Below are 27,055 nucleotides of genomic sequence, written 5' to 3'. Positions count from 1 at the left end.
GTTCAAAATTTATGCAATGAGTAGGACGGAGATTTATATACTTGTATTACTAGGAATTCAATAGATTTATATTTATACCCGGCATACTCGAATACAGCCGAGCCGGAAATATTACAATCATCGAATATTTCTTTTTTGATAAATATGTATAAGGATGCCTCTTTTCGATCGCGTTCTACTTGATTGTCGTTCGACATCTAAACGTTCTTCTATAGTAAAACCAGGTATATCATATACTTCATTGGAGTACGTTGAAGTCTCAACAAAACATTAAATTGAAGACCGAAGCATAAGCTTGTTAGAACGAGTGTTTTCAATATGACAGTGAATACTTTGTGTATTATGGAAAAAGATATTTAAGTCTGAACGGTTGATTAAATATTCAAAGTGTGTGTGAAGCAACTTGACAGAGCGCAAATTGTTTAGCTCTTTCTCAACCTTGGAATTATGATCTGGGTCGGGAGCAACAAAAAATTAAAATACCTGTTGCTCCATTTAGTTTGCTGTGTCGACATCGACAGTTACCATATATTTCGCAGTGGTTTTTGTACCCTGTACCCAAATGGTAAACGCTTATACTAGTTGTTGGCGCAGATGCTGTTTTAGATTAGGATAGTTTAAAAGAAATATTTAAATTTTAGTTTAGGGCGAAAAGAGAGCGCGAGAGCGGCCGTTTGCGGACGTCGCCTCGCGCCCTTTTTTCGCCGCCTTAGGCTTAGTTTAGCATGTAAGCCGAATTTTGAAGTTAGTTGTAAAATAGAACTAAATAGAAGCACAATCGCCACCGCATCGTTTCGTCATTTTATATAAAGTTTTCTATATTAAAGTTAAAGTTAAAAGCAAGCGTCCCAATCTTTCTTCGTTTTCATACAATTTATATAAAATCATATAAATTTTCACTAGTTTTGTGCGAATGTATGTAACATACAGAAGGAGGCTTGGCAGACCCCAAAAAATATATATATTATTGAACAGTATGAGAAAGGAGTATATATAGCCATGTCCGTCTGTCTGTATGAACGCAGGGACCTCAGAAAGTACAAGAGCTAGAATAATCGAACTTCGTATTCATGTTCTCCTGAGCCCTAAGCAGATCAAGTTTGTTTATTTTTTCTGATGCATCCCCCCACTCTCCCGAAATTCATGTTTATTCCATAACTCCCGTATTTTTGGAATTTTGTACTCAGGTTTGGCAAATAACTCCAGATAGTGATTATATGCCTGTATGCCATTCATCATGATAGGTCAATTAAGAAGAAAGTTATAGTCATAAATATATTCTTTGCTGAAGCTCTGCCGGCAGCTGTTGTTGTTGTTGCTGCTTTGACTTATTTCTGCATACAAGCACGCATAGACACGATTCTGATGTAAATGTATGCTGTTGAAATTGTACATAAACACTTATGTGTGTATGCATGTGTTAAATATTTTATATTTCATAAAATTAATTAAATTTGTATACCCTGCACCCGTAGTGTAAAAAGGGTATACTATTAGGTTTGTGCAAAGTATGGAACATGCAGAAGGAAGCATCTCCGACCCCATAAAGTATATATCTGAATCAGCATGACGAGAGAAATCGATCTAGACATGTCCGTCCGTCTGGATGAACGCAAGGATCTCAGAGACTAAAGTAGAATAACCAAAGTTGGTATCCAGATTCTCCTAGGTCCGAGAAAGGACGAGTTTATTTATTTTTTTTAATTTTCCCCTCCTTCCTCCTCTACCGAATTTCGTCAATACCGTCTACATTTCAAAAGCTACATAAACCAAACTTTGCACACGCAATCTATGTATAGTCATCTACTTTAGTTTCCAATTCGGTCAATTCTAAGACAATTCTCTCCAGTAGAACCCCCCCCCACAAACTGCAGCAACAAGTTTGCTCTTCTTCTTCCTCTTTTTTCTTGTGCTATGGGCGAATATAACTCAGTGACTGAAGTTTGTCTGGGTACAGGGTATTTCACGGTCGGGCTTGCTCGACTGTAGCGTTCTCTCTTGTTAATACTTCAATTATGACCTCCTGCTTTCCCGATATGTGGATAATATTTAAAATCTGTCCTATTCCCAAGATTCCCAATAGTAATGTAAGTCTAAAATGAACATCGCCATGACGAACATCGATGCAGCGATGTATCGAAAAACTTAACATCGATACATCGATTTTTCATAAAATGTTGTAATATAAAACAAGAGATGAAAGCTAACTACGAGCGGGATCAACTCTCCTGTGCATATTATATGCGCACGAAACTATTATGCCTTTTGAATACGGGGTATAAAAAGAAGAAAGGAGCGTATTTTTATACCCTGTACCCAAAGGGTGAAAGGGTATACTAGTTTTGTGCGAATGTATGTAACAGGCAGAAGGAGGGGTGACAGACCATACAAAGTGTATATATTATTGATCAGGATGACAAGTCGAGTCAAATAATATAACTGAACGTCGTAGACGTCGGACGTATTTTAATTCCAAACCAAATTAATTCGCGAAAAGGGGTATGCATGGGCATTTTTGCCCGTTTGACCCATGTAAATTGAACTAAGAACAACGAACTACATTTTGTGAAAAAAATAAAGTAATGCCAACGAGTAAGAGCATAAGCTCTTTAAACAACAAAGAAACAAGAAAGGAATGCTTAAGTTGAGCAGGCTCAACTCCTAAATACCCTGTACCTCCCGCCAAAAGGACAAAAATTTAATTTAATTAAATACAAATTATTCAATACATATATACGATAGTGGAGACATGTTCATGTACAGTTTCAACAGCGAACATTTACATCAGAATAATGTCTCTGCGTGCTTATACGCGTGTATGTATGCAGCACAAAGTTGAACCAACGCAGCAACAACAACAGTTGGAGGCAGCGCTGGGGGCAGAGCTACAAGCAGAGCTTGGCTTTTTTATGTATGGCTATAACTTTCTTCGGAATTGGCCTATCATGATGAAATCTTGGCATACAGACACATAATAACTAACGGGATGTACGAGAGTTATGAAAAAACACGAATTGTGGGGGAAAGGGGGGTGTATCAGAATAAAAAAATAAACTTGACCAGACGGACATGGCTATATGTACTCCTCACTCATACTCATACTGATCAATAATATCTATATTTTTTTGAGGTCTGCCTCCTTCTGTATGTTACATACATTCGCACAAAACTAGTATAAGATTTTACTCTTTGGGTAGAGCCAGAATCGTGATCGTCAGCAACAACAACAAGACGAACGTCGATTTTCGTATTTCGCCCGGTATTGTCAACTCACTGCGACCACCCCGTCTCCCAGCCGAAAAGTACGCAAAGCGCTAACGGAGCGTTAATACAGATTGGGCTCGATCGCTATGTGCAAATTAAACGAAAACTAAGCCCACAAGCAACTAAGAGAAACAACGCACCCAAAATAACTAAAACAGCTAAAAACACTGTACCAACTGATGCGATGAAAAACAATTGATTCGCGATTTTCAGTTTACCTGAAGAAGATAACGCCGAAACAGCTAAGGCAAAGCAAGTAAAGCCGCCACCTATTTATGTGCGTCAGGAAAATTGTACTATACTGAATTAGTTAAAAAACTCACTAACAAAATTGGCAAATACAAATTCTATGTTACGTCTATAAAAAGGGGTAGCACAAATGAAACTAAATTACAAGTCAATGACGAAAATAACTACAAGTATCGACCAGTGGCTAAATACTTCGACGATGAAAAGATGAACTACTACACCTACCAACTTAAAAGTAGCAAGGGATTACAAGTGGTTATCAAAGGAATCGAGCCAATAGTTCCAGTCAGCGAGATAAAAGATGGACTTAAAGATGACGGCTTTGAAGTCAAAATGACAATGAACATAATAAATAGAAATAAAATTCCCCAACTAATGTTCAAGGTAGAACTGACACCTGACTATATGTTTAAAAGTAAAAACAATGTTCACCAAATTTATAAGCTGCAATATCTACTGCACCGTAAAATCACCGTTGAGGTTTCATAAACGAAATGGACCTATTCAATGTACAAACTGCAAGGAATATGGACACACAACAACCTATTGTACCCTACGCGCAGTCTGTGTTGCGTGTGGGGATGTACATCTCAATGACACCTGCCCTATAAATAAGGAGAGCCCCTCTGCTAAAAAATGTAGTAATTGTGGGGGAAATCACACTGCTAACTATAGAGGTTGCCCTATATACAAAGAGTGAAAAACTCGCCTAAGCCAACAAAAATCCGCAGCTTGAAATCTTGCCATACATACAATCAACTACGATTCCAGGAGTATCTTTTGCTAAGGCGTTAAGTTATCTCTAAACAATCCACTGCAGGAATAATTAATCGTCAGACATCGCAACAGGGGCGAGAAACTATTTCCCAACATACCACTGCAAATCCATCCCAATTGCCTAGTGGGATTGAATCAATTCTGGCAACTCTAACAAACACAATGGTAGCAATACAACAAACGATGCACGAAATTATGCGCAATCAAAATCTCCTTCTGGAATTACTAATCAAACAGAAATCTACTTAAATGGCTTCACTAAAAATATGTTTCTGGAATGCGAATGGCATTATTTTCATCTTAATGGCTACAACTTCGATGCAACAAATCTTCCCCAGGTAAGGCTCATGGAGGTACTGGCATCCTGATAAAGCGTCGCATAAGGCATTATCCGTTGCCATCATTTTCTATAACTTATCTACGGGCCACAACAGTTCATATCGAAATACAAAGCGGCTATTTATGCTTAGCCGCAGTATATAGCCCACCGCGCTTCTCCGTTTCTGAGGCAGGATTTGTACATTTCTTCAACCTACTGGGCGACCGCTTCATAGCAGCTGGTGACTACAATGCCAAACACACACATTGGGAATCCCGACTCATCAACCCGAAAGAAAGACAACTATATAACGCTGGACACAGATCCAATGAAGCAACCAGACTTGATTGATTTTGCTGTTACAAGAAGAGTGCCACAGGCTCAGATTTGTGTGGAGCACTTAAAAGATCTATCATCGGATCACTCGCCAATCCTTCTTCACCTTTATGACCATCCACAATACTGGAAGCGCCCACACTTTTTAACTTCTAGAAAAACTGACTGGCTTAAATACAGGAAGAACATAAGTTCCCATATTGATGGCTGTCCAAACATTAACTTGCAGATATGACATAGATACCTCAGTTGAAACATAAGTGTCTGTAATGTCACTGGCGGCAAAACATTTCACTCCAGCAATCACAGCTTATAAACCTTACAAAAGCAGGGAACACGTCCCATGCATATTGAGGAGCTGCTACGAAATAAGAGAAGGCTTCGGCGGGAGTGGCAAGCACACAGATCACCTGACTCAAAGGAGCGGTTAAAAATAGCCAACCATCTACTACGCAAAGCCCTAGAAGATGAGAAACACCGAGCTGAAATGGACTATATGGAGCAACTCTCCCCAAACAGCAAACGATTCCCATTGTGGAAAGCTAAATCAGGCGTATGTCCACCAATCGGGAGTGAATCACAATTGCGTACACAAAGAAGAAAATGGGCTCGCAGCAACGAAGAGAAGGCAAATCTATTTGCCGCCCACTTAGAAAAAGTCTTGAAACTACATATAGCAACAAATAGCTTTGTGCGCCCACTAAACAATCATCTTGAAGCTACCACGCCTATCGTATTCCAAGCAAGAGAAGTTACAAGTGTCATTAAGGGCCAAGTTTCAAAGCAAAACAAGTAAAAAAGCTAAAGTAGGGTGTCCCGACTTTGAAATACTCTGTACATATGTTTACAATAATTATAGAAAATAAAAAAAAATTAAGAAAATTTAAAAAAAAAATTTGATTGATTTTACCTCTCTCGGTATTCGAACTCACGTAATGGGTGTATAATTGCACATTTACATAGCAATTGCGTCTGTGTGAGTATATGTATGCCTATGCGCATCTTTTCGTGTCTGTGTAAACATGTTAGCAGTCAACCAAACAGAAACATCAACAACAGCCGCGGGCAGCGCTTGAGCAGCGCTGCAGCAGCAAATATATTTATGGCTATAACTTCTTGTTAAATCGGTCTATGGTAGTGAAACTTGGCAGTCGGACACATAATAACCAACTGGTATTTGCAAAATTTTAGTTCGAAATTCCAAGAATTACGGGAGGTACGATTTGCTTTGGAGAGGGGTGAGGGAGGGAAATTCCAAAATATAAATTTTCTGCGTATTCATATAAGGCATCTGGGACTAAAATTTGGTGTTCCTAGGTCATATATTCTCCGAGATATAGGCGATTATACGAACGGAAAATCGGGAAAACCCCCATAGGGGGGAAGTGGGGGGGAAATCAAAAAATAAAACAAACTCGTATAGCGTACATACATAAGGCATCTTTGTGCAAAATTTGGTGTCTCTAGCTCTTATAGTCTCTGAGATCCAGGTGTTCATACGGACGGACTGACGGACAGACGGACAGACAGACAGACAGCGCTAGATCGACTCGTCTCGTCATGCTGATCAAGAATATATATACTTTGTGGGGTCTGCCACGCCTCCTTCTGCCTGTTACATTTTTGAGATCTCGCAAACTTAATATACTCTTGTACATTTCATGTACAGAGTATAAAAACAGCGCCGGGCCACGATTTAATTTCCCCCAAATGATCATTGAATTGCCGAGCTGTGCAGTATATTTTCTCACCATCATTTTCAACAGCATGATGAAATGGGGCTATTATCCTCAACAATGGAGAAAATCTGTCATCACAATAATCCATAAAGCCGGAAAGGACAAGTCTCAGCCATCATCATATAGACCTATCAGTCTCCTGCCGTGTCTATCAAAGGTATTCAAAAAATTGCTCCTGAATCGCATCAAACAGCACCTACTCACCAACAGTGCAATCCCAAATCATCAATTTGGTTTTCGCGATGGAACCATTGAACAAGTCAACCGAATAACCTCTGCGATACGAAATGCATTTGAAAAACGAGGGTAATGCTCCGCTGTTTTTCTGGATGTCGCCTTTGACCACGTGTGGCTGGATGGCTTAGTTCACAAAATCAAAATATTACTTCCACAGAACATCCATAAAATACTGGAGTCATACCTACAGCAAAGAAGTTTCGCAGTTAGATGCAAAGATTTCCTCTTCGAATACCATCCAATTGAAGCTGGTGTACCCCAAGGGAGCGTGCTTGGACCGCCACTGTATATTATATACACAGCAGATATTCCGAAAAACAGTCATACAACAATTTCGACATTTGCTGATGATACTGCCATCCTAAGTCGCTCCAGTGCCCAACAAGAGCTAGTGGCCATAGCAGACTGGCGCATGCATGTAAACGAGCAAAAGTGCAAATATGTCAACTTTACCCTAAACAAACAAACCTGTCCTCCATTATCGCTAAACAATATCAATATTCCACAAAGAAAGAGGTAATATACCTTGGTGTCCATTTGGATAGACTGCTTACTTGGCGCAAGCACATCGAAGCGAAGAGAACTGAAACTAAAAGCTATTAATCTGCATTGGCTTATAAACGTCTGTTCACCACTAAAACTGGAGTACAAAGTAATCTTGTACAATGCATTTCTCAAACCAATTTGGACATATGGCTTTGAACTATGGAGAAACGCTTCCATTAGTAATTTAGAGTTAATCGAGAGAGCTCAATCGAAGATCCTGAGAACCATCACTGGGCACCCAGGCACATACGGAATGAAAATATGCGGAAAGATTTAAGTGTGGGATCTGTTAAAGATGAAATCGCCAAGGTGAAAGCAAAGCACCAGCTTAAGCTTCGGAACCATCCAAATAGACTTGCGCAGAATTTAACTTGGCAGGCTAGCCATACACGACTCCGGCGAAGAGACCTCCCCACACAGCAATAACAGTTAGGGACGTAATTAAAATATTTAATTGTATTTAATTAAATAACTATGTATATTAGATTAAGATTTGAATACTTATCGTAAGTCTCCGAGAGAGAACGAGTCGATAAATAAATAAAAATTAAAGAAAGTCGAGTCGATATGAACCCAAAGATCTCAGCAAGTAAAAGAGCAAGAATAACCAAACTTTGTATCCAGATTCTCCTAAGTCCGAGAAAGGACGAGTTTATTTTTTTTTTTCATTTCCCCCCGCTACAGAATTTCGTCAATAGCGTCCACATTTCAAATGCTACCTAAACCAAACTTTGCACATAATAATATATATAATTATATACTGTTGTTTAAAATTTTATCCAATTCGGTCAATTATAAGAAAAGTTATTAGCGAAACAAATTCTCTCCAGTACAACCCCAAACTGCAACAACAAGTTCGCTCTTCTTCTTCTTTTTTTTGCTTCTGCTATGGGCGCATATACCTCAGTGTCGGAAGTTTACCTGGGTACAGGGTATTTCACTGTCGGGTTTGCTCGACTGTAGCGTTCTCTCTTGTTTTTTTTTTTTTAATTTTCTTAATTTTTATACTCTGTACCTAAAGGTGCACCAATGTACACAGAATTCCTCCGCGATGTCAAGTTTGGAAATAATAGTCTCCTTTGTGGTTCCCTTTGTAATGCAGAGTACAGTATGACAAGGTTTAGTGCCATAGAAGGCGCGAATGTTGGACCAGATTTTAGTACTAGGAGTTGTGGGGTTGATCTCTAAAGTGAAAGATTTATAGAAGGCGCGCTTTGCTAATTTTAGTCCCCCTTTGAAGGTAGCATTCGCTTTTTTATAGTTCATGATGTTTGTTGTAGAAATATTTTTCTTAGTAACCGCCAATGCTTATTTTGTATGTCTCTGAGATGTTGTAGGTTGCTGTTCCACCACGGAACATTTAATTTAGATAGTTTGGTAAGTTTGCTATTGCATTGGAGAAGAGAAATGGTGATAGGGAAGTGGTCGCTGCCGTAAGGGTAGTTTGCAATCCTCCATGAAGATTCAAGAGCAATTGAGGGAGTTGTTAATGATAGGTCTATATGAGTGAGGGAGCTGTGGGTACTGAAATGGGTGGGAGAGCCATCGTTGAGAATTACGAGGGGTGATTGGGTTATGCTTTTCCTGAAGGGATTTTATGGAGTTTATTTTTAATTAGAAGTTGGAGTTGGTCATAATTATTGATATACTCGTTGATATTCCATTGGAGTATCTTAAGCATAACCATATATTGATTAAAAAGGAGTGTAACAGAAAGTAATTGTGCTATTATGGTGAAAGTGAATATGTCTGATTTAGGGCTAGAAGTTGAGGTGTTAGAATTGGAATTTGATTTTGCTTTTTTTAAATTGATGGAATTTGGGGAATTTGGCTTCAAATTTAATTAATTAATTAATTAATTAATTAATAATTAATAATTAATAATTTTAATTTAATTTTAGTCGGAGGCGCCGAGGGCGTAGAGGCCGATGAGGGCGTCGTAGAAGCGGTGGTGTCACTAGGTGGGTTGAGAATGTCGGCATAGGAAACAGGATGGCGAGGTTGTCGAGATGATGATGTGTATCTCGAGAAAAATGAAGAGCTTGTGGAGTTGTAACGCTCGTTATAAATTAAGTTCGATTTTTCATCTCCGTTTTCTGCGATGGTAATTGAATATTTTGCTTTCTTTGCAACTGATACAGCATTTGAGATTGCGGCATGCTTCATCCTGATCAGCGTGGGTAGCCAACATTTAGGTTTGAAGGGAGATTAAATAGTCCAAGAGTTTCAGGGTAAAAGGGTATATTAGTTTTGTGCGAGTGTACATGGAACACACAGAAGAATCTGCCACGCCTCCTCCCACAAAGTATATATATATATATATTCTTGATCAGGATGACAAGCCGAGTCCAGTTGAGTGAATTGTTTTTCCCATCTTCGCGGCTTTCTCCACTTTCGCCAAGAACGTCTGCTGGTCTGCGTCAGGTCATTCCTTCTTGTCATCTGACAATTTGTACAAAATTAATGGAGCCTCGCGTACACAAATTTGTAAACAAGAGCTCAATGAAAACAAGTCCGTTTTCAACAGTATCACTCAGTTTTCCCATTAGGTATTAGGTATGTATATATATATATATATATATATATATATATAAGCATATTTAAGCATATTTTCTTTATTGGCATCCATGTACTTGTATAATTAATCTAACAAATGAATCGACTTGGTAATAATTGAGACATAACTTCTTGAGAAGAGTCCGAAATTTTCAATAAGTCCAAGCATAAATAAGTATGTCCAATATTTAACGAGTACGAAATAAAACAAATTACAATCGACTAACTAAAAATTCCCAACCAAATACAGGAAGTTAGAGTAACGATTTAAAAGTCAATGCCTGACGCAAGGAAGTTTTTCGAAAATCGAAACATACATATGTACATACAGATGTCACAATATTACTTTACTAGCAGGTCTTGCCCGTCTTTGCTGGGCTAAGTAAAATGTGCTTATAATTATAAGTTTATTTACTATATGATATTCTGCTTTCGACGCTCTCTAAAGTTTTTTAAAGAGTTCTTTTTCCAAATAACAAATATAGTATAATAAGTACTATGTTTGGTTATACGTACATATGTACATACATATGTACATATCTTCGTTACGCACCGGGCGGACTGCCAGTCCTGACATAACTGTGTGCTTCCTCAGCACGTTGCACGCCCGGTCGAGTTATCCCCGAAAAGCCCGACGCGGGATATTTAATTTTGATTTATAAATCGGGACGTCCCGCCAAAATTGGAGCGTTCGGCAACGCTGATATGTACATACATTTAAATTTTTCATGTAGGCGTTATCCGCTTATATACATACATACATACATATATAAGTATGTATTACATTTTTTAATTCAACACTAATTTGTGTCTTCAATTCCAAATATGATTGTTGTGAATGTAAAAGGTGTGTTTCTGCTTTTGTAAATCGCATGAATACACTCACAAAATAAACTTAACGGTAAATGACTCAGATTTGTTCAGAATACATTTGTAGCGTTGTTAGCTAACACTAAAACGGTAAGTCGCTGTAAATATGCGATCAGCTGAGATGCTAGAGATGGGCATGTGTCGGATGCTCTATGTGCTAAATTAACAGGCGTAAATGTTTTTCGTTTTAAAAATTTGATTTAAAACCATAGAACATTATTTATTACAATCAAACAATAGTGCTCGATTGTCCAATGTATACATACATACGCACACATACCGCACACATAGGCACGAACTGTTGCTTGTTGTGTGTGAGTGTGTGCATGTGATGTCCCCAACTATTTGATATTTTTTGTTGCTGCATAAAGTTATTAATGAAAACACTAATGCCAAATGCACTAAACAAAGAAAAAATTACTTTTAAAAATGTTATATAATTTTCAATTAATTAACATTTCTTGCTCTGTCAGTGCAAGACGAATGTACATACATACATATGTAGATACATATGTACATAGATGTGCACATACATATGTATCTATGGACATTCACACATTAGTGTCTCACATTTTGCTTTGACTATTTCAATCGTTTGCACGCAACTACACGAACAGCTGTTTGTATGTGTGTGTGTGTGTGTGTGTGTGTATGTATACTTAGTTGTCCCCAAATGTTTGATATTTTGTATTGTTTGTTCTGCCTGCATTTGTAAAATGCATATTTTGAAAATCCTTGAACGCAAAGTTGTAGATTTAGTTACGTAGATTACATTACCCAAATCGATCGGACTAAATTTATAACACAAACTTTTCATTTGAAATAGTGAATAAATATTAAAACCCCAATAATTCAAGCTCCAACAGTATGCAGTTTTGTTTGTATTCTTTAATTGATTTCAGAAACCAAATTTTATGTCGATCGGCTAAAAAATGCGGATTTTTCAAACAAACTTTGGATCTCGTTTTCCCCCCTTTGGAGCTCGAATTTTCCAAAATCCCTTCTTAGTGCGCATCTACACCATGATAGGATACTTGAGCCCAAATTTCAGCATCCTAGCTTTTACCCTTTGGGCTGTGGGCTGTTGACGCGGTTTCCTTTTGTGCCCCAAGAAAACCCCAATAATTCAAGCTCCAACAAAAAATTTAAAAACCGAGTATGCAGTTTTCTTTGTATTCTTTAATTGATTTTAGAAACTAAGTTTTAAGTCGATCGGTTGAAAAATGCGGATTTTTTAAAAAAAAATTGGAGCTACTTTTCCCCCCTTTGGAGCTCGAATTTGCCAAAATCCCTCCTAAGGAAACTCCCATATTTCAGTCCCCAAAAAAAAATTTCAAAAAACTAAGTATACAGTTTTTCTTCTGAGAGTATACAAACTAAGTTTGAAGTTCATCAGATGAAAATTGTAGATTTTCCCCCCTTTGGAGCTCGAATTTTCCAAAATCCCTTCTTAAGTCCAAATTTTAGCTTCTTAGCTTTTACCGTTTGGGCTGTACGTTGATCACCAATCAGTCAGGCAGGACAAACTGTTTTATATATTACTCTATACTTACATGCGTGTGTTGATCTTTCAGTTCTAAAATGAACAGTTGAGGCAAACCACCATTGAATCCTTCACTACATGTTACCGAAAGTGATGTCATGGATATATTTAATAACGTGCAGTTATGCACTTGATCGGGCCGACCTATAAGTATGATTAAAATGTTTGTTGATTAAATTAACTTTAACTTAATAGACAAAATAAATGAAATGTAAAGGCTAGCCAAATTTAGCATAGAGAAAAGACAAGTTTGTGTCTTTTTCGATACATTAATAAGGTGCGCGAAATAAGTAAGTAGGGCAAACACATTTATTGTTGTTGCATCTGCACTATGCATTTTTTGCATTTCATCTTCCCACCATAATTTGTTTACTCTTTGCTCTCAAAGTGGCATATAAAATATTTGATAAGAACCGTTAGGTTGTCCCGTTATGCCTATTAATAGCCGGACTACATCACTTTTGCGTGCGAAATAAGTAAGTAGGACAGTTTAGTCTTTGTTGTGATGCAGCTATTGTAACACGTAAGTTTCCAGATTTTTGAATTAAATTTATCGTTAAACGATAAAACAAATCAAAAGAAGTAAGTTTTTATAAAAACCACTGTTTTTCAGAGGAATAATACGATTTTTTTGGTAAAGACATGTCGGTTTTCAGCCGTTTAACTGATGAAGACCGTGGTCAAATACAGGCACTTCGAGAAATGGGTATGTCGATTCGGAAAATTTCGGAGAAAGTGCGCAGAAGTAAACGTACTGTGGAAAATTTTCTGAAAGATCCACAAAATCATGGTAAAAAGCCACGTTCTGGTCGACCACCACTAATAAATTCTCGTGAGGTTCGAAGAATGAAATCCCTGGCGGTCAACGAAAATATTAGTGCCTCACAGATTCGGCATGAATTGTCTCTTCCAGTGTCCAGTAGACGAGTACAACAAATTTTACAGTCCTGTGAAAACATTTCATATGAAAAAAAACTCCTTAAACCAGAACTACTTGCTCGACACAAAGCAGCTCGGGTGCAATTTGCCGACTCGTACAAATTTTGTGACTTAGAATGGCGGAATGTTATATTTAGCGATGAAAAAAAAATTTAACTTGGGCGGCCCGGATGGATATCGTTATTATTATCGCGATTTACGTAGTCCAAAGAAAGTCCGCGTATCGAGAAATTTTCATGGTGTATCTCTAATGATTTGGGCCGCGTTTGGCTATAATGGAAAGTCTCCTATTTGTTTTGTGACACATTCCATGAATGCCGAATATTATGTTGAACTGTTAGATTCAGTTTTGGTAAACTTTGGGGAGGAATATTTTGGAGATGTATGGACATTTCAGCACGACAATGCGAGAATCCATACTGCAAAGCGCACACAAACTTTTTTTGCGGAACACAAAATTCCAGTTTTGAAGTGGCCAGCTCGAAGCCCTGACCTGAACCCTATTGAAAACCTTTGGGGCATTTTATCTCAGCGAGTGTACATAAATGGAAAACAATACAATTGTCTAAAAGACTTAAAAGAATCCATTATTGAAGAATGGGGCAAATTGGAAATTTCTATCCTTCAATCTTTAATAAATTCTATGCCAGGACGAATATTGGACGTGTTAAATAAAAAAGGAGAGTCAATTTAAACTCTACATATTAAATTAAGGCGTTCTCTTAGAAATAAAAATCAAGAAGTACGATTTTTTACTTTGTCCATATTAATGCCATATTAATAATCGAAAGATTTCCGCGTGTCTTCAATTAATAACTAGTTAAATATTGTTTGTTGCAATCGCTAAAAAGCTAGCGATTTTTCATTGGCGCCCGAGCAGGGACTTCGGTTTTCTTAAAATTATTTTCTCGTTCGTTAGCGGGCTTTGTGGCTTGGTTTTTGTGCGCGGTCGTGTGATTGCTACTCGTTTGTTTGAGGCTGGTGTCGATTGGATACCATCCTGCTACATTTATTTGGATTTGAAGCTTGGTGCCTTGGTGTTCTGGATACCATCAACTACAACTGCTCGTTTGGACTGTGGAGCTGCTGTCTGCCCTACTTGTGGTACTATCGTTTGGCTTGGCTGATGGGTGATCGTCGCTCGGAATCCAGGGAAGTTTCGGTGGACTCTTTTGAGAGCTTACAAGTATTCTCTGCCAACAATTGAGCATAAAGCTCTAAGAAGTTTAATTGCTGCAAATTTGTGCAAGCGAAAGTTGTCTAAAACCTAGTCACATACGTACATACATACATATGTATATATAGTACGTGTATGCTTATGCGGGCTCAATTTTTGGCACTTCAACTATTCTGTTGAACAACTTTACATGCACAAATACATAATCATACATATGCATGTGTATGTATGTACATGCCAATAACCACATATTATATACATACATACGTCATACCTTGCACAATTTAACACATTATACACCCTCATAAACATAATTATTAACAAAACCTCGAGGCAAAACAAACAACAATAATTAAAAAAGGGCTGTTAAGCTGATTTTTAACATAAAAAACAAATATTTTGAAGTTATTTGTAGTTACATTGTGTTGGTTATTTCGGTAGATGTTTGTTGCATCAGCTGCATACATACAAACATAGCTTTGTTGTTGCTTGCGCCGCTAGCGTAGCAAAATAATTTATACTCTGTACTTGAAATGTACAAGAGTATATTAGGAAACAGGCAGAAGGAGGCGTGGCAGACCCCACAAAGTATATATATTCTTGATCAGCGTGACAAGACGAGTCGATCTAGCCCTGTCTGTCTGTCTGTCCGTCCGTATGAACACCTGGATCTCAGAGACTATAAGAGATAGAGACACAAAATTTTCCACAAAGATGCCTTATGTGTGTATTCTATACGAGTTTGTTTTATTTTTTTGATTTTCTCCCACTTCCCCCCTATGGGGGTTTTCCCGATTTTCCATTCGTATAATCGCCTATATCTCGGAGACCATAAGACCTAGGAACACCAAATTTTAGTCCAAGGTGCCTTGTGTGAATACGCAGAAAATGTATATTTTGGAATTTCCCTCCCTCCCCCTCTCCCCCACAAATTTTCTCTAACTCCCGTAATTCTTGGAATTTCGAACTAAAATTTTGCAAATACCCCCAGTTAGTAATTATGTGTCCGTATGCCAAGTTTTACTATGATAGACCGATTTACCAAGAAGTTATAGCAATAAATATATTTGCTGCTGCAGCGCTGCTCAAGCGCTGACCGCGGCTGTTGTTGATGTTGCTGTTTGGTTGACTGCGAAAATGCTTACACAGACACGAATAGATGCGCATAGGCATACATACACTCACACAGACGCAATTGCTATGTAAATGTGCAATTATACACCCCTTACGTGAGTTCGAATACCGAGAATGGTAAAATCGATCATTGAATTTTTTTTTTTATTTTCTTAATTTTTTTTATTTTCTATAATTATTGTAAACATATGTTCAGAGTATTTCAAAGTCGGGACACCCGACTTTAGCTTTTTTACTTGTTTCGGCTACACTTGTCGCTGGGCCAACGAACTTCCCCCCGTATTGAGTGCGTGTGTACGTAATCTGCGTGCATTTCAGTTTGTCTCTTGCTGTTTTAGCGCGTTGCCTGCGCTTCAGGCAGATTTGGATAGTCTCAATCGAAGTAACGATAGTAGAGGGCCACTTGAGGATTTGTGCATTTCAACTAAGGCGTTCTATGTGAAGGCAACGAAACAAAAAGTTGAAAGTCAGACTTCTCATGACTGTTCTATGTTGGCCAGTCAACGGTCACAGTTAGCCAAAATGCGGCTGCCTACATTCAGTGGAAAGCATGCCGAATTTAAGAATTTTATGTGCTTATTTGAAAGTCTAGTTCATGACGATCCTACGTTGACCAACGTCGAGAAGTTTAACCATTTGGTGTCGTGCTTGTCAGGTGACGCTTAATGGAGTTGTGAAACCGTTCCAGTTAACGGACTGCAACCACTCGAAAGCCATTGCTAGCCTCAAGTCTGTACGGCAACAAATGTTTGATATTTTTCGACACTATCTCGCAATTGTTCGACATCCCAAGTATGACCAAACCTAATGCGTCTAGTTTGCGGTCCATCATTGACACTGTTTCTGCCATTTATGCGTCTTTAACTTCGTTGGAAAGTGAAAAGGACATCTCAAACGCAATGATCATACATATGGTTATGGCCAAAGTTGATCATGTAACCAAATCTCGTTTTGAGGAACAGCTCGATTATGACAAGTTGCCTTCTTGGGATGACTGCGCTAAGCAGTTAAATAGACGTTACCAATATTTAGCGGCTGAAGAGACAACTCGGGTTCCAAATAAACCGCGAGTAGAACCTGCAAGAAACAGCAAAGCTTCGTTCTCTTGCACAACGGGTCCTTAAAAGCCTTCAAAACCGATCTTGAAGTGCACATACTGTAGTTCTGCGGAACACAATATTTATACTTGCCCTTATTTCGGATCTATTCCCGTTATGCAGCGATTTGAGTTCGCCAAGACTCAAAAAATGTGCCTCAATTGCTTGAATGTGGGTCATGTAATTTCCAGTTGCAAAGCTTCCAAGTGTCGGGTGTGTTCAAAACCACACCACTCGTTGTTGCACAGATACTCTGTAGCTGTGCCAAACTCACCCGTTCTACAAGCGGTTGCACCTCCAGAAGCATATTTAGGTCATGTCTTGAGTGCCGATCAAGTAATTATTGCCACAGCATTGGTGAATATTAGAGATAGATTCGGCCAATACCATCCTGCACGTGTGTTGCTTGACGGCGGCTCACAATTGAATCTCATGACTGAGAACCTTGCGCAGCGCTTGCGACTAAAGCGTGAAGACACGGCAGTGAGTATTGCAATGGCAGGTGGGACCACAACTGATAGTAAGCACAAGGTGTGTGCTGCTATTCAATCTCGTTTGAATGCACACAACTTTGCCACTGATTTTTGGGTTCTTAAATCCATATCCACTTGTCAACCTTGTTGTCAAGTGGCAAGAGCTGTGGCGATTTAAGATGTTAGTTGCTGCTAAAGCAACAGATTTGGGTGATAAGTACTCGGAGGTCTTGCTCAGGAGTTTTACATAACTGCCTTCGATGCAAGCCCAAGTTAGTTGAGCAAATAATGAGAAATTTGCCAGGTGATCGCCTTCGAGAAGGTCGACCTTTCAGGGTTTGTGGACTCGAACTTTGCGGCCCATTGCATGGTAGCTATCGCATACGCGGAAGACCGCCCGTTACAAATTACGTAGCGGTATTCGTTTGTTTTGCCTCGAAGGCCGTTCACCTCGAACTGGTAGCTAATTTATCCACTGATACTGTCCTTAACGTCTTTACAAGGTTCATCGGGAAGCGCGGCCTGCCGGAAATGGTTTTTAGCGACAACGTGACGAACTTCGCGGGAACAAGCGGCTTGCTGAGGGACCTGCCGTCGGCTGACGGACTCTGCGGCAGAGCGACGAATGGATTGGTAGTTCATTCTTCCCCGACCTCCTCACATAGGGGGATTGTTGGAGGCAGCGGCGCTGCTAGTCCACGATGTTAGCGGTGCTCCGTGTGGATTTGAAAGACCGGGAGTCCTTCAAAGGGGCCGGAATGTTGGAGCACCATGTATAGTTTTTAAGTATCTCTGTTGCGCTCTCTATTGCGCCCCTTACTGCGCTCTCTTTGTGCATTCATTTTCTTATGCTGACCCGCTGACTTGTAGCGGCAGCAGGCAAATCACTTGCTAAGTAATACTCGCACATTTAACATCGTCTGTACAATTTTCCAAGCCATTAAAAGCCATATTAATAATTGAAGGAATACCGCGTATCATTTGGGGGTTGTGGTAATAAAAAAAATTTTATAAATAAAAATAAAATATTAATATTATATAACAAGAATTAAAAAATTTTAAGAGTAACAAAATTGTAATATTCCATTTTCCTGCTATTAATGATATTGCATAACTCCCGTAATTCTTTGAATTTTTAACTCAAATATTCTAGTTCTATTATGTCCATTTTTAAGAATAATACAAATGAAGTGCTCTTTATTTCATAGTAGCAAAAGTACAAGTGACACTAGGGATGATACTCAATAATACCCATAAACTCATAAAATTAGCGAACGACGCATGTTTTGTTCGGCTTGTAACTGATGCTCCTCCGGTGTAGATTAACCTCGTTGTAGTGTTGCCTGTGGACTCTCAGAGAAGTGAGTGCAGTTCTCAGCTGTGCGTGAAGCGATTGTGGTACAAAACTGACTGCTTTCTTCAAGCCCGGCCAATTGCCCGCCGAGTGTTCTAGACCTATCCTTGTTGTTTTTTTCTTTATCAGTGCTGTTTGCTGTTCGTGGCTCTGCAATTTCGTCATTGTGGATTGGTGTGTAGCTTGCCATTTTCTCTCCATATTTCTCCTCCTTGCGTAGAGATTGCTGCGCATCTTTTACACCTGTACCTCGAATTTGTTGTAGGTGCCTCTTAGAGCGGATATTGTTATCCCGAATCTCATAATGAAGATTACCCATCCGTCTTGTGACCTTACAATGAATACACTTGCCCATTCGTGGGTTTCCAGACAAGAAGTACAAAACCTCATTACAGTCGAATTGTCAAATGTATATTGCTCTGCATTTCACGAATTGTTTTGCAGTCATCTTTTCATGTGTACTTTCCGGCGTAATCAACTCCAATCGCGTGCGTAGATTTCGTTCTAGGAATAGTTTTGCAGAGACTCGCCTGTTGTGCAGTGTGTTGCGAATCTGTACTGTCGCAAAAATTCATTTATGTTGCTTTTTAAATTGCCGGGCGTGGTTTGAATTGCTTTAAGGACATTTTTAACACCATGTCTTGTAAACAAGTCGTCCAGCAATGCGATCATTGCGGATGCTGTAGATGTTTTGTGACCAATACCTGTAGCCACTTACAATAGTCTGTAACTACCAGTAGCATGGTTCCTTCAAATGATCCCGCATAGTCAATATGGATGGGCTTCCATGGCGATTTTATACTATATATTCCCAATAATGGTTGGAACATTTGGGCGGTCTCACCGCATGTTTAGCGCACATATCACATGTTACTGTAGTGCTTTCTATGTCCTTGCGCGATGCCCTTTATCTTCACCACATCCAGATGGGCCCTACGCAGATTATCAAGAACTCGCCGTAACAACCGGCGAATTAGTACTCGATGTTCGAATGCAATGCACCAAAATGTATGTTCGTATCTCAGGTAATTTATTGTCATTTTGGGAAAGACTTTGACCGTTTTCCAGCATTCGTAGGATTTGTCCTAAGGGTGGATCCTTACTGGTTTCTCATGAAATAGTTGATGCTGTGACTGGTTAACCTGGTTGCTGACGTTACAAGTTACAGCGAGTGCCAACCTTGGAAAGTAAACTGCATTCTGCGTTCTCTTTCAATCTTTTTGTAATGACGGTGAAGTTAAAGTTGCTCAGAAAGTCAGCTTAGTTTGCACTGTACGAAATGCATAGCATCGGTAGAGAGTTCGTAGATTGAAGTATTTGTGCTAGTGACTTGTTGTCCGTAACAAGTGTCTAGTTTCTTGCTTATAAGTATTTGAAGAATCTTTGTACAGCCCAGACGATCGCAAGCGCTTCCTTGTCGATCTGTCTGGTTCAGAGTGCGACTAGCGTAAACGAATGGGGAATCTGGTGGGTCAACACTGCTTTAATTCCTGTTTTGGTAGCATCCGTAGCTAGCACTAATGTAAGAAATGGGCCATAGGGCATTACAACTTTAGGCGATTCCGAATTTGTTTGATTTCGTTGTACGCCGCTTCCGTTTGTCGAGACCAATAAAATTTCCCTCCTTTTATAACACCTCGTAGCGGCCATTCTAATGTTGCGAGGTTCGGTATGAAATTTGAGTAGTGTGCTACTTTTCCTAAAAACAGCTATAAGTGTTCGATTGTCGTCGGCTTTGGCACCTGTAGTATGGCCTCGATATGTTTCATTGATTTATGTATACCTTTGGCGTCAATTCTATCACCCAAGAATTCCACTGCTCTTGCTGCAAACACACATTTTGATTTATTTAGTCTAAAACCTAGGCTCAGCAGTCTCTCCAATGCACATTGGGCCAGAGCGGTAAGAGCTAGAATGCTGAAATTTGGGGTCAAGTATCCTATCATAGTGTAGATGCGCACTAAGAAGGGATTAAGGAAAATTCGAGCTCCAAAGGGGGGAAAGTGAGCTCCAAAGTTTGTTTGAAAAATCTTCAGTTTTCCACCAATCAAGTTTAAATTTGATTTTTATAATCTATAAAAGAATACAAACAAAACTGCATATCGGATTTTCGAAATTTGTGGTGGAGCTTGAATTGGGGTTTTAATATTTATTCACCTATTCAAATGAAAAGTGTGTGTTATACATTTTTTCCGATCGATTTCAAATTGGGGACTGTAATCTACGTAACTAAATCTACAACTTTGCGTTCAAGGATTTTCAAAATATGCATTTTACAAATGCAGGCAGTTCAAACAATACAAAATATCAAACAGTTGGGGACAACTAAGTATACATACACACTCACACACACACACATACAAGCAGCTGTTCGTGTAGTTACGTGCAAGCGATTGAAATAGCCAAAGCAAAATGTGAGACACTAATGTGTGAATGTACATACATACATATGTACACATCTATGTACATGTACAAATCTATGTATGTATGTATGTATGTTCATTCGTCTTGCACTGACAGAGCAAGAAATGTTAATTAATTAAAAGTTGTTTAACATTTCTAAAAGTAATTATAGCCTGTACCCAAAGGGTTAAAGGCTATATTAGTTCTGTGCGAATGTATGTAACACACAGAAGGAGGCGTGGCAGACCCCACAAAGTATATATATTATTGATCAGGATGACAAGACAAGTCGATATAGCTATGTCTGTCTATCCGTCCGTCTGTCTGTATGAGCGCAACGATCTCAGCAGTTCAATAGCTAGGATAACCAAACTTGGCATTCAGGTTCCCCTTAGCCCTAGCCAGAATGAGTTTGTGTTTTTTTTCTTCTGATATACCCCCCCACTCCCCCGCAATTCGTGTTGTTCCTAACTTCGGTAAATCTTGGAATTTTGAACTCAAATTTGAAATATACATCCAGTTCGTTGTTATTTGTCCGTATGCCAAGTGTCATCATGATAGGTCAATTATGAAGAAATTTATAGCCATAAATAAAATCGCAGCCCATGCTTTGCTTGCAGCGCTGCCCGCAGTTGTTGTTGTTATTGCTGCTTTGGTTAAACTTTGTGCTGCATACATACACGCATATAAACACGCATACGCACGTGATCTAAATGTATGCTGTTATAACTGAACATAAACATGTCTTCTAATTTAATTTAATTAATTAATTCAATTTTTTTAATTATTTAATTTTTATTTTTTTTTTTAATAAAAAATTTTTTTTTATTTTCCTTTTTTGCGGAGAGTACAGGCTATTTTACTGTCGGGCTTGCTCGACTGTAGCGTTCTCTCATGTTTTTTCTTTGTTTAGTACATTTGGCATTAGGGTTTTCATTAGTACATTTATGCAGCAACAACAAATATGAAATAGTTGGGGACATCATATACACACACTCACACACACAACAAGCAACAGTTCGTGTCTATGTACGTACGGTTGAAAAAGTAAGAAACATGTATGCATACATATGTACATACATATGTATGTATGTATGCCTGTGTACGTACATATATAGCATGTATGTACATTCGTATCTATGTATACATTGGACAATCGAGCACTATTGTTTGATTGTAATAAATAATGTTCTATGGTTTTAAATCAAATTTTTAAAACGAAAAACATTTACGCCTGTTAATTTAGCACATAGAGCATCCGACACATGCCCATCTCTAGCATCTCAGCTGATCGCATATTTACAGCGACTTACCGTTTTAGTGTTAGCTAACAACGCTACAAATGTATTCTGAACAAATCTGAGTCATTTACCGTTAAGTCTATTTTGTGAGTGTATTCATGCGATTTACAAAAGCAGAAACACACCTTTTACATTCACAACAATCATATTTGGAATTGAAGACACAAATAAACAACAATTTAAACAAAAAAAAACCGATTTCAAATTATTAAGAGGCACTTAAAAGTAAAAAATAATTGCGTATTCTTCTACAACTTAATATTCAATATATAATGTAGATACAATTATTGTTCTTTTTGGAGTCGGTGTCAGCGGTCGCGCGCCGCGTCAGTCAAGAGAAAGAGGCACTTCATTACGAACCATTTCAGATTATTTTCTCTTTCTATATCTACTACGTCATTCTTACGGTAATTCCTTGTGTTTAATGTTGACTAAATTTTCGTATCAGCATTTCCTTGATTACCCGTATGTCTCAGCATAGTGTCGTATTAAAGTTCGTTTGATTCGTTTAACTAGGTACCGGTTTATTTGTTGTTTCAAGGTAGCAGATATTGTCACAGTAGTTATACGTGTATTGTCGTATAAAAGTTAATTTGAAATTGGGTTTAATTAGGTATTGGTAATCTGTCACAGTATATTGTCGTTCGTATAAAAGTTAATTTGTAAAAAAAGTATTTCTTAAAGTATTCTTACTCTTATGTAACGTGGGATCAGATCCCACTTTTGTAATAAAGAATCGAAGCCAGGTTCATGACCTCACACTGGCGTCAGATACGCTCTGCAACCGAATTTCCAAGTGGAGAGTTCTATCGGAACACTCCTTTTCTGACCATAGATACATTCATTTCGAAGTGTCTCTAAGGAATGAGCGATCAGTTGCGACTAGAAACCCTACCTCAGGGTCCTAACACAGTCGAGTTCACCTCGACTCTAATAAAAAAGTTCACTGCAGCATGCGATATCGCGCTACAAAAGTCATGTCCCATTGGGAAACCAAGGGGTAAACTCAAACCCTCCTGGTGGACTCCACAAGTCAGTGAGTCAAGAAAAAAGGCCAGGACACTCTTTAATGCAGCCAGATCCCAAGGAGAGGAGCAACACTGGTGTGCATACAAACAAGGTCTGTCAGAGTACAAGAAAGTACTCAGGCAGGTCAAAAGATCTTCTTGGCAGAACTTCTGCTTTGAGATCGAAAGCACTACCGATGCCGCAAGGCTACGAAAGGTGCTCTCTAAAACTCCCTCAACGCTTGGCTATCTACAGAAGCCAGATAAGTCATGAACGACTTCAAGCGAAGAGGCACTTGGTCTGCTTCTATACACCCACTTCCCAGCTCCAAAAGCACTAAACCAACCAATGACGCGACTAGCGCTGGTCTATCTCAAACGCTCCCTGACTTATTATCTGAAAATAATATCAGATGGGCGATAAAAAGCTTCAAGCCCTACAAATCAGCAGGGCCGGATAATATTATCCCGGCGCAGCTACTGCACGCAGGAGATACTGCCATCAGATGGCTGGCAGATATCTTTAATAAGATTTTCTTAACAGGAAATATCCCAGAAACGTTGCTTAGATCAAAAGTGGTCTTCATACCCAAAGCGGGTAAAGCCTCGCATATCAACCCGAAGGACTTCCGACCTATTAGTCTCTCGTCCTTTCTACTAAAAACGTTTGAGAGACTATTAGGTCTCTATTTAAGAAGCAAAATCCCGCTCCCTGAGCTCTCACGCTCTCAACATGCCTATTGCAAAGGCAGATCGACAGAAACGACACTTCACGCTGTTACTTCGAGTATTGAGAAATCTCTCAGTACCAAACACTACACCCTCACCGCCTTCCTAGACATAGAAGGCGCTTTCAACAATGTGTCCCCTGACGCTATTACCAACTCACTTATAGACCTGGGAGTGGACAGCTCCATCGTTGAACTGATAAGACAGCTTCTAACCAATCGGTCCATCAAGGCAACGCTGGGGTCGTCCACGATTTCCAGATTCGTACGCTGCGGAACACCTCAGGGCGGCGTTCTTTCACCCATCCTATGGAACGTAGCGGTAAACACACTTCTACGATCCTTGGAGGGAATAGGGGGATGCCGAGCTGTGGCCTACGCAGATGATGTGACTATCTCCTTCACGGGTAAATTCCCCCAAACTCTGTGCGAACGCATGACCGATGCCTTAAGCACATTATCAACTTGGGCCATTTTAAGTGGCCTGAGTGTAAGCCCCAGCAAAACAGAGCTGGTGCTATTCACGCGGAAATATAAAATTCCGCCTCTTCGTCCCCCATTACTTAATGGGGTACCGTTATCCTTCAGCAGCTCAGCCAAATATCTAGGTCTGATACTGGATAGGAAGCTGGCCTGGAACCTGAACATTGAGGATAGGGTGAGGAAAGCCACAATCGCACTCTATACCTGCAGGAAATCCATTGGACTGAAATGGGGCATGGCCCCCTACGTGGTCCACTGGCTATATACTGCAATAATCAGACCCATACTCTTATATGGGGTCTCTATATGGTGGCCATCACTAACAAAAAACTCGTCTCTTCAGAGACTAAAGAAAGTTCGACGACAGGCTGAACTAACGATTTCGGGTGAACTACGCACCACTCCAAACGACGCGCTAGACGCGATTCTGGGAATATTCCCAATCCATCTCATGGGAAAAATGAACGCTACGTTGGTGGCGCTTCGCATGAGAGAAACCAACCAGTGGTCAGAAGAATGTTTTGGTCATGCCAAAATCCTGAGAGGAAACGACACCATCCCCTCAGTCACTGACTACTGCACCCCCAAGGAGTATCTCCACACTCCCCTTCATACCATCATTCCCTCTAGGGAAGAATGGAATTCCGGCCCTCCAGGCCCCACAAACTCAATCAGAATATATACAGATGGTTCTAAGCTAGACAACCGCGTAGGCGGAGGCGTCTTTTGCGAAGAACTTGGTATCAAAAAGGCCTTCAGGTTCCCGGACCACTGCAGTGTGTTCCAGGCAGAAATCATAGCTATTCAAGAAGCCCTCCTTAAGCTGCCATGTTCAGCCATAGGCATCAGAGAAACCTGCATATACAAGGATAGCCAGGCGGCAATAAAATCCCTAAATGCCATTACATCGAACTCGATGTCAGTGCAGAACTGTCGCAAATCTCTTCACGAGATGTCAGTACAGTTCTCTATTCACCTCATCTGGGTCCCAGGCCATAGGGACATTGAGGGAAATTGTATAGCAGACGAGCTGGCAAGAATAATTGAATATTAAGTTGTAGAAGAATACGCAATTATTTTTTACTTTTTAGTGCCTTTTAATAGTTTGATATCGGTTTTTTTTTTGTTTTAATTGTTGTTTATTTTTGGATTTTTAGTGAATGTGAAGTACACTAACTAATGTGTATGAATATGGGTAGACCTAATAAACGTGTTTCTCATATGAAACAGCGCCACTCTTGTTCTCAATATATTTTGTCGAAAACGTTCATCACACTGTCTTTCTGTCATCTGCGAATATCTTCTGTTCTGATTTGTTGAGTTGCGGCTCTTGTTGCAGTTTGTTCTTCTAACTTTTGAGCTTTTAGAACGCTGGGGTCGTGTATTTTTGCTATACGCATTGTTACGGTTAGATTTTTTCGACGGCATTATACTGAAATTGAAATTCTATTTCACATGATATCTCATTTAAATTTGACACTCATCTACCGGGTGCCTTCGCATGATATCTAAAACCCATGAACATTTTGTATGTTTTAAGAATTATATGGATTTCTCATGGATGCCATTGTCAGAATTGGACTAAATTGAAATGGGACCACATGGGAATCATCAGCTTTCAAATGGTATAAGAACCATTAAAAACAGTTCAACCAGTCGAGTGTACCGAGGTAACAAACATTAAAAAAAAAAAAAAAAAATACAGACGAATTGATAATCTCCTCTTTTTTGAAATCGGTTAATTAGTGTTGAATTAAAAAATTTAATACATACTTATATATGTATGTATGTATATAGGTGGATAACGCCTACATGAAAAATTTAAATGTATGTACATATCGCTCCAATTTTGGCGGGACGTCCCGATTTATAAATCAAAATTAAATATCCCGCGTCGGACTTTTCGGGGATAACTCGACCGCGCGTACAACGTGCTGAGGAAGCACACAGTTAAGTCAGGACTGGCAGTCCGCCCGGTACGTAACGAAGATATGTACATATGTATGTATGTACGTATAACCATACATAGTACTTATCTATATATATAAAACAGTTTGTCCTGACTGACTGACTGACTGACTGATTGGTGATCAACGCACAGCCCAAACGATAAAGGTTAGGAAATTAGCTGAAATTTGGACTCAAGTATCCTTTCATAGTCTAGGTGCCCACTAAGAAGGGATTTTGGAAAATTCGAGCTCCAAAGGGGGGAAAACAGGCTCCAACGTTTGTATGAAAAATCTACAGTTTTCATCTGATAAACTTCAAACTTAGTTTGTATACTCTCAGAACATCTCCAAGTAAAACTGTATACTTGGTTTTTTGATATTTTTGGGGCCTAAAATATTGGAGTTTTCCTGTAAAAAAATGTTGGGGCACAAAAGCAAACCGCGTCAACAGCCCACAGCCCACACGGTAAAAGCTAGGATGCTGAAATTTGGGCTCAAGTATCCTATCATAGTGTAGATGCGCACTAAGAAGGGATTTTGGAAAATTCGAGCTCCAAAGGGGTGAAAACGAGCT

At 39.2% G+C, this 27,055-nt stretch overlaps 1 protein-coding gene across 1 annotated transcript in view; it reads right to left on the bottom strand.

The window, feature by feature from the left end:
• LOC115628083 (hemicentin-2) overlaps positions 1–27,055 on the bottom strand; it is a 291,265-nt gene that overhangs the window by 45,219 nt on the left and 218,991 nt on the right. Inside the window, exon 12 of the mRNA XM_030524060.1 lies at positions 12,447–12,580. Within this exon, the coding sequence (XP_030379920.1) occupies positions 12,447–12,580 (134 nt within the window). The remainder of the gene's footprint in view (positions 1–12,446; positions 12,581–27,055) is intronic.

This window comes from Scaptodrosophila lebanonensis, unplaced genomic scaffold (assembly GCF_003285725.1).
Source record: "Scaptodrosophila lebanonensis strain 11010-0011.00,11010-0021.00 unplaced genomic scaffold, SlebRS2 tig00000101-arrow-pilon, whole genome shotgun sequence".
Lineage (NCBI taxonomy): Eukaryota > Metazoa > Arthropoda > Insecta > Diptera > Drosophilidae > Scaptodrosophila > Scaptodrosophila lebanonensis.
This window is presented reverse-complemented; position numbering and strand designations above follow the sequence as displayed.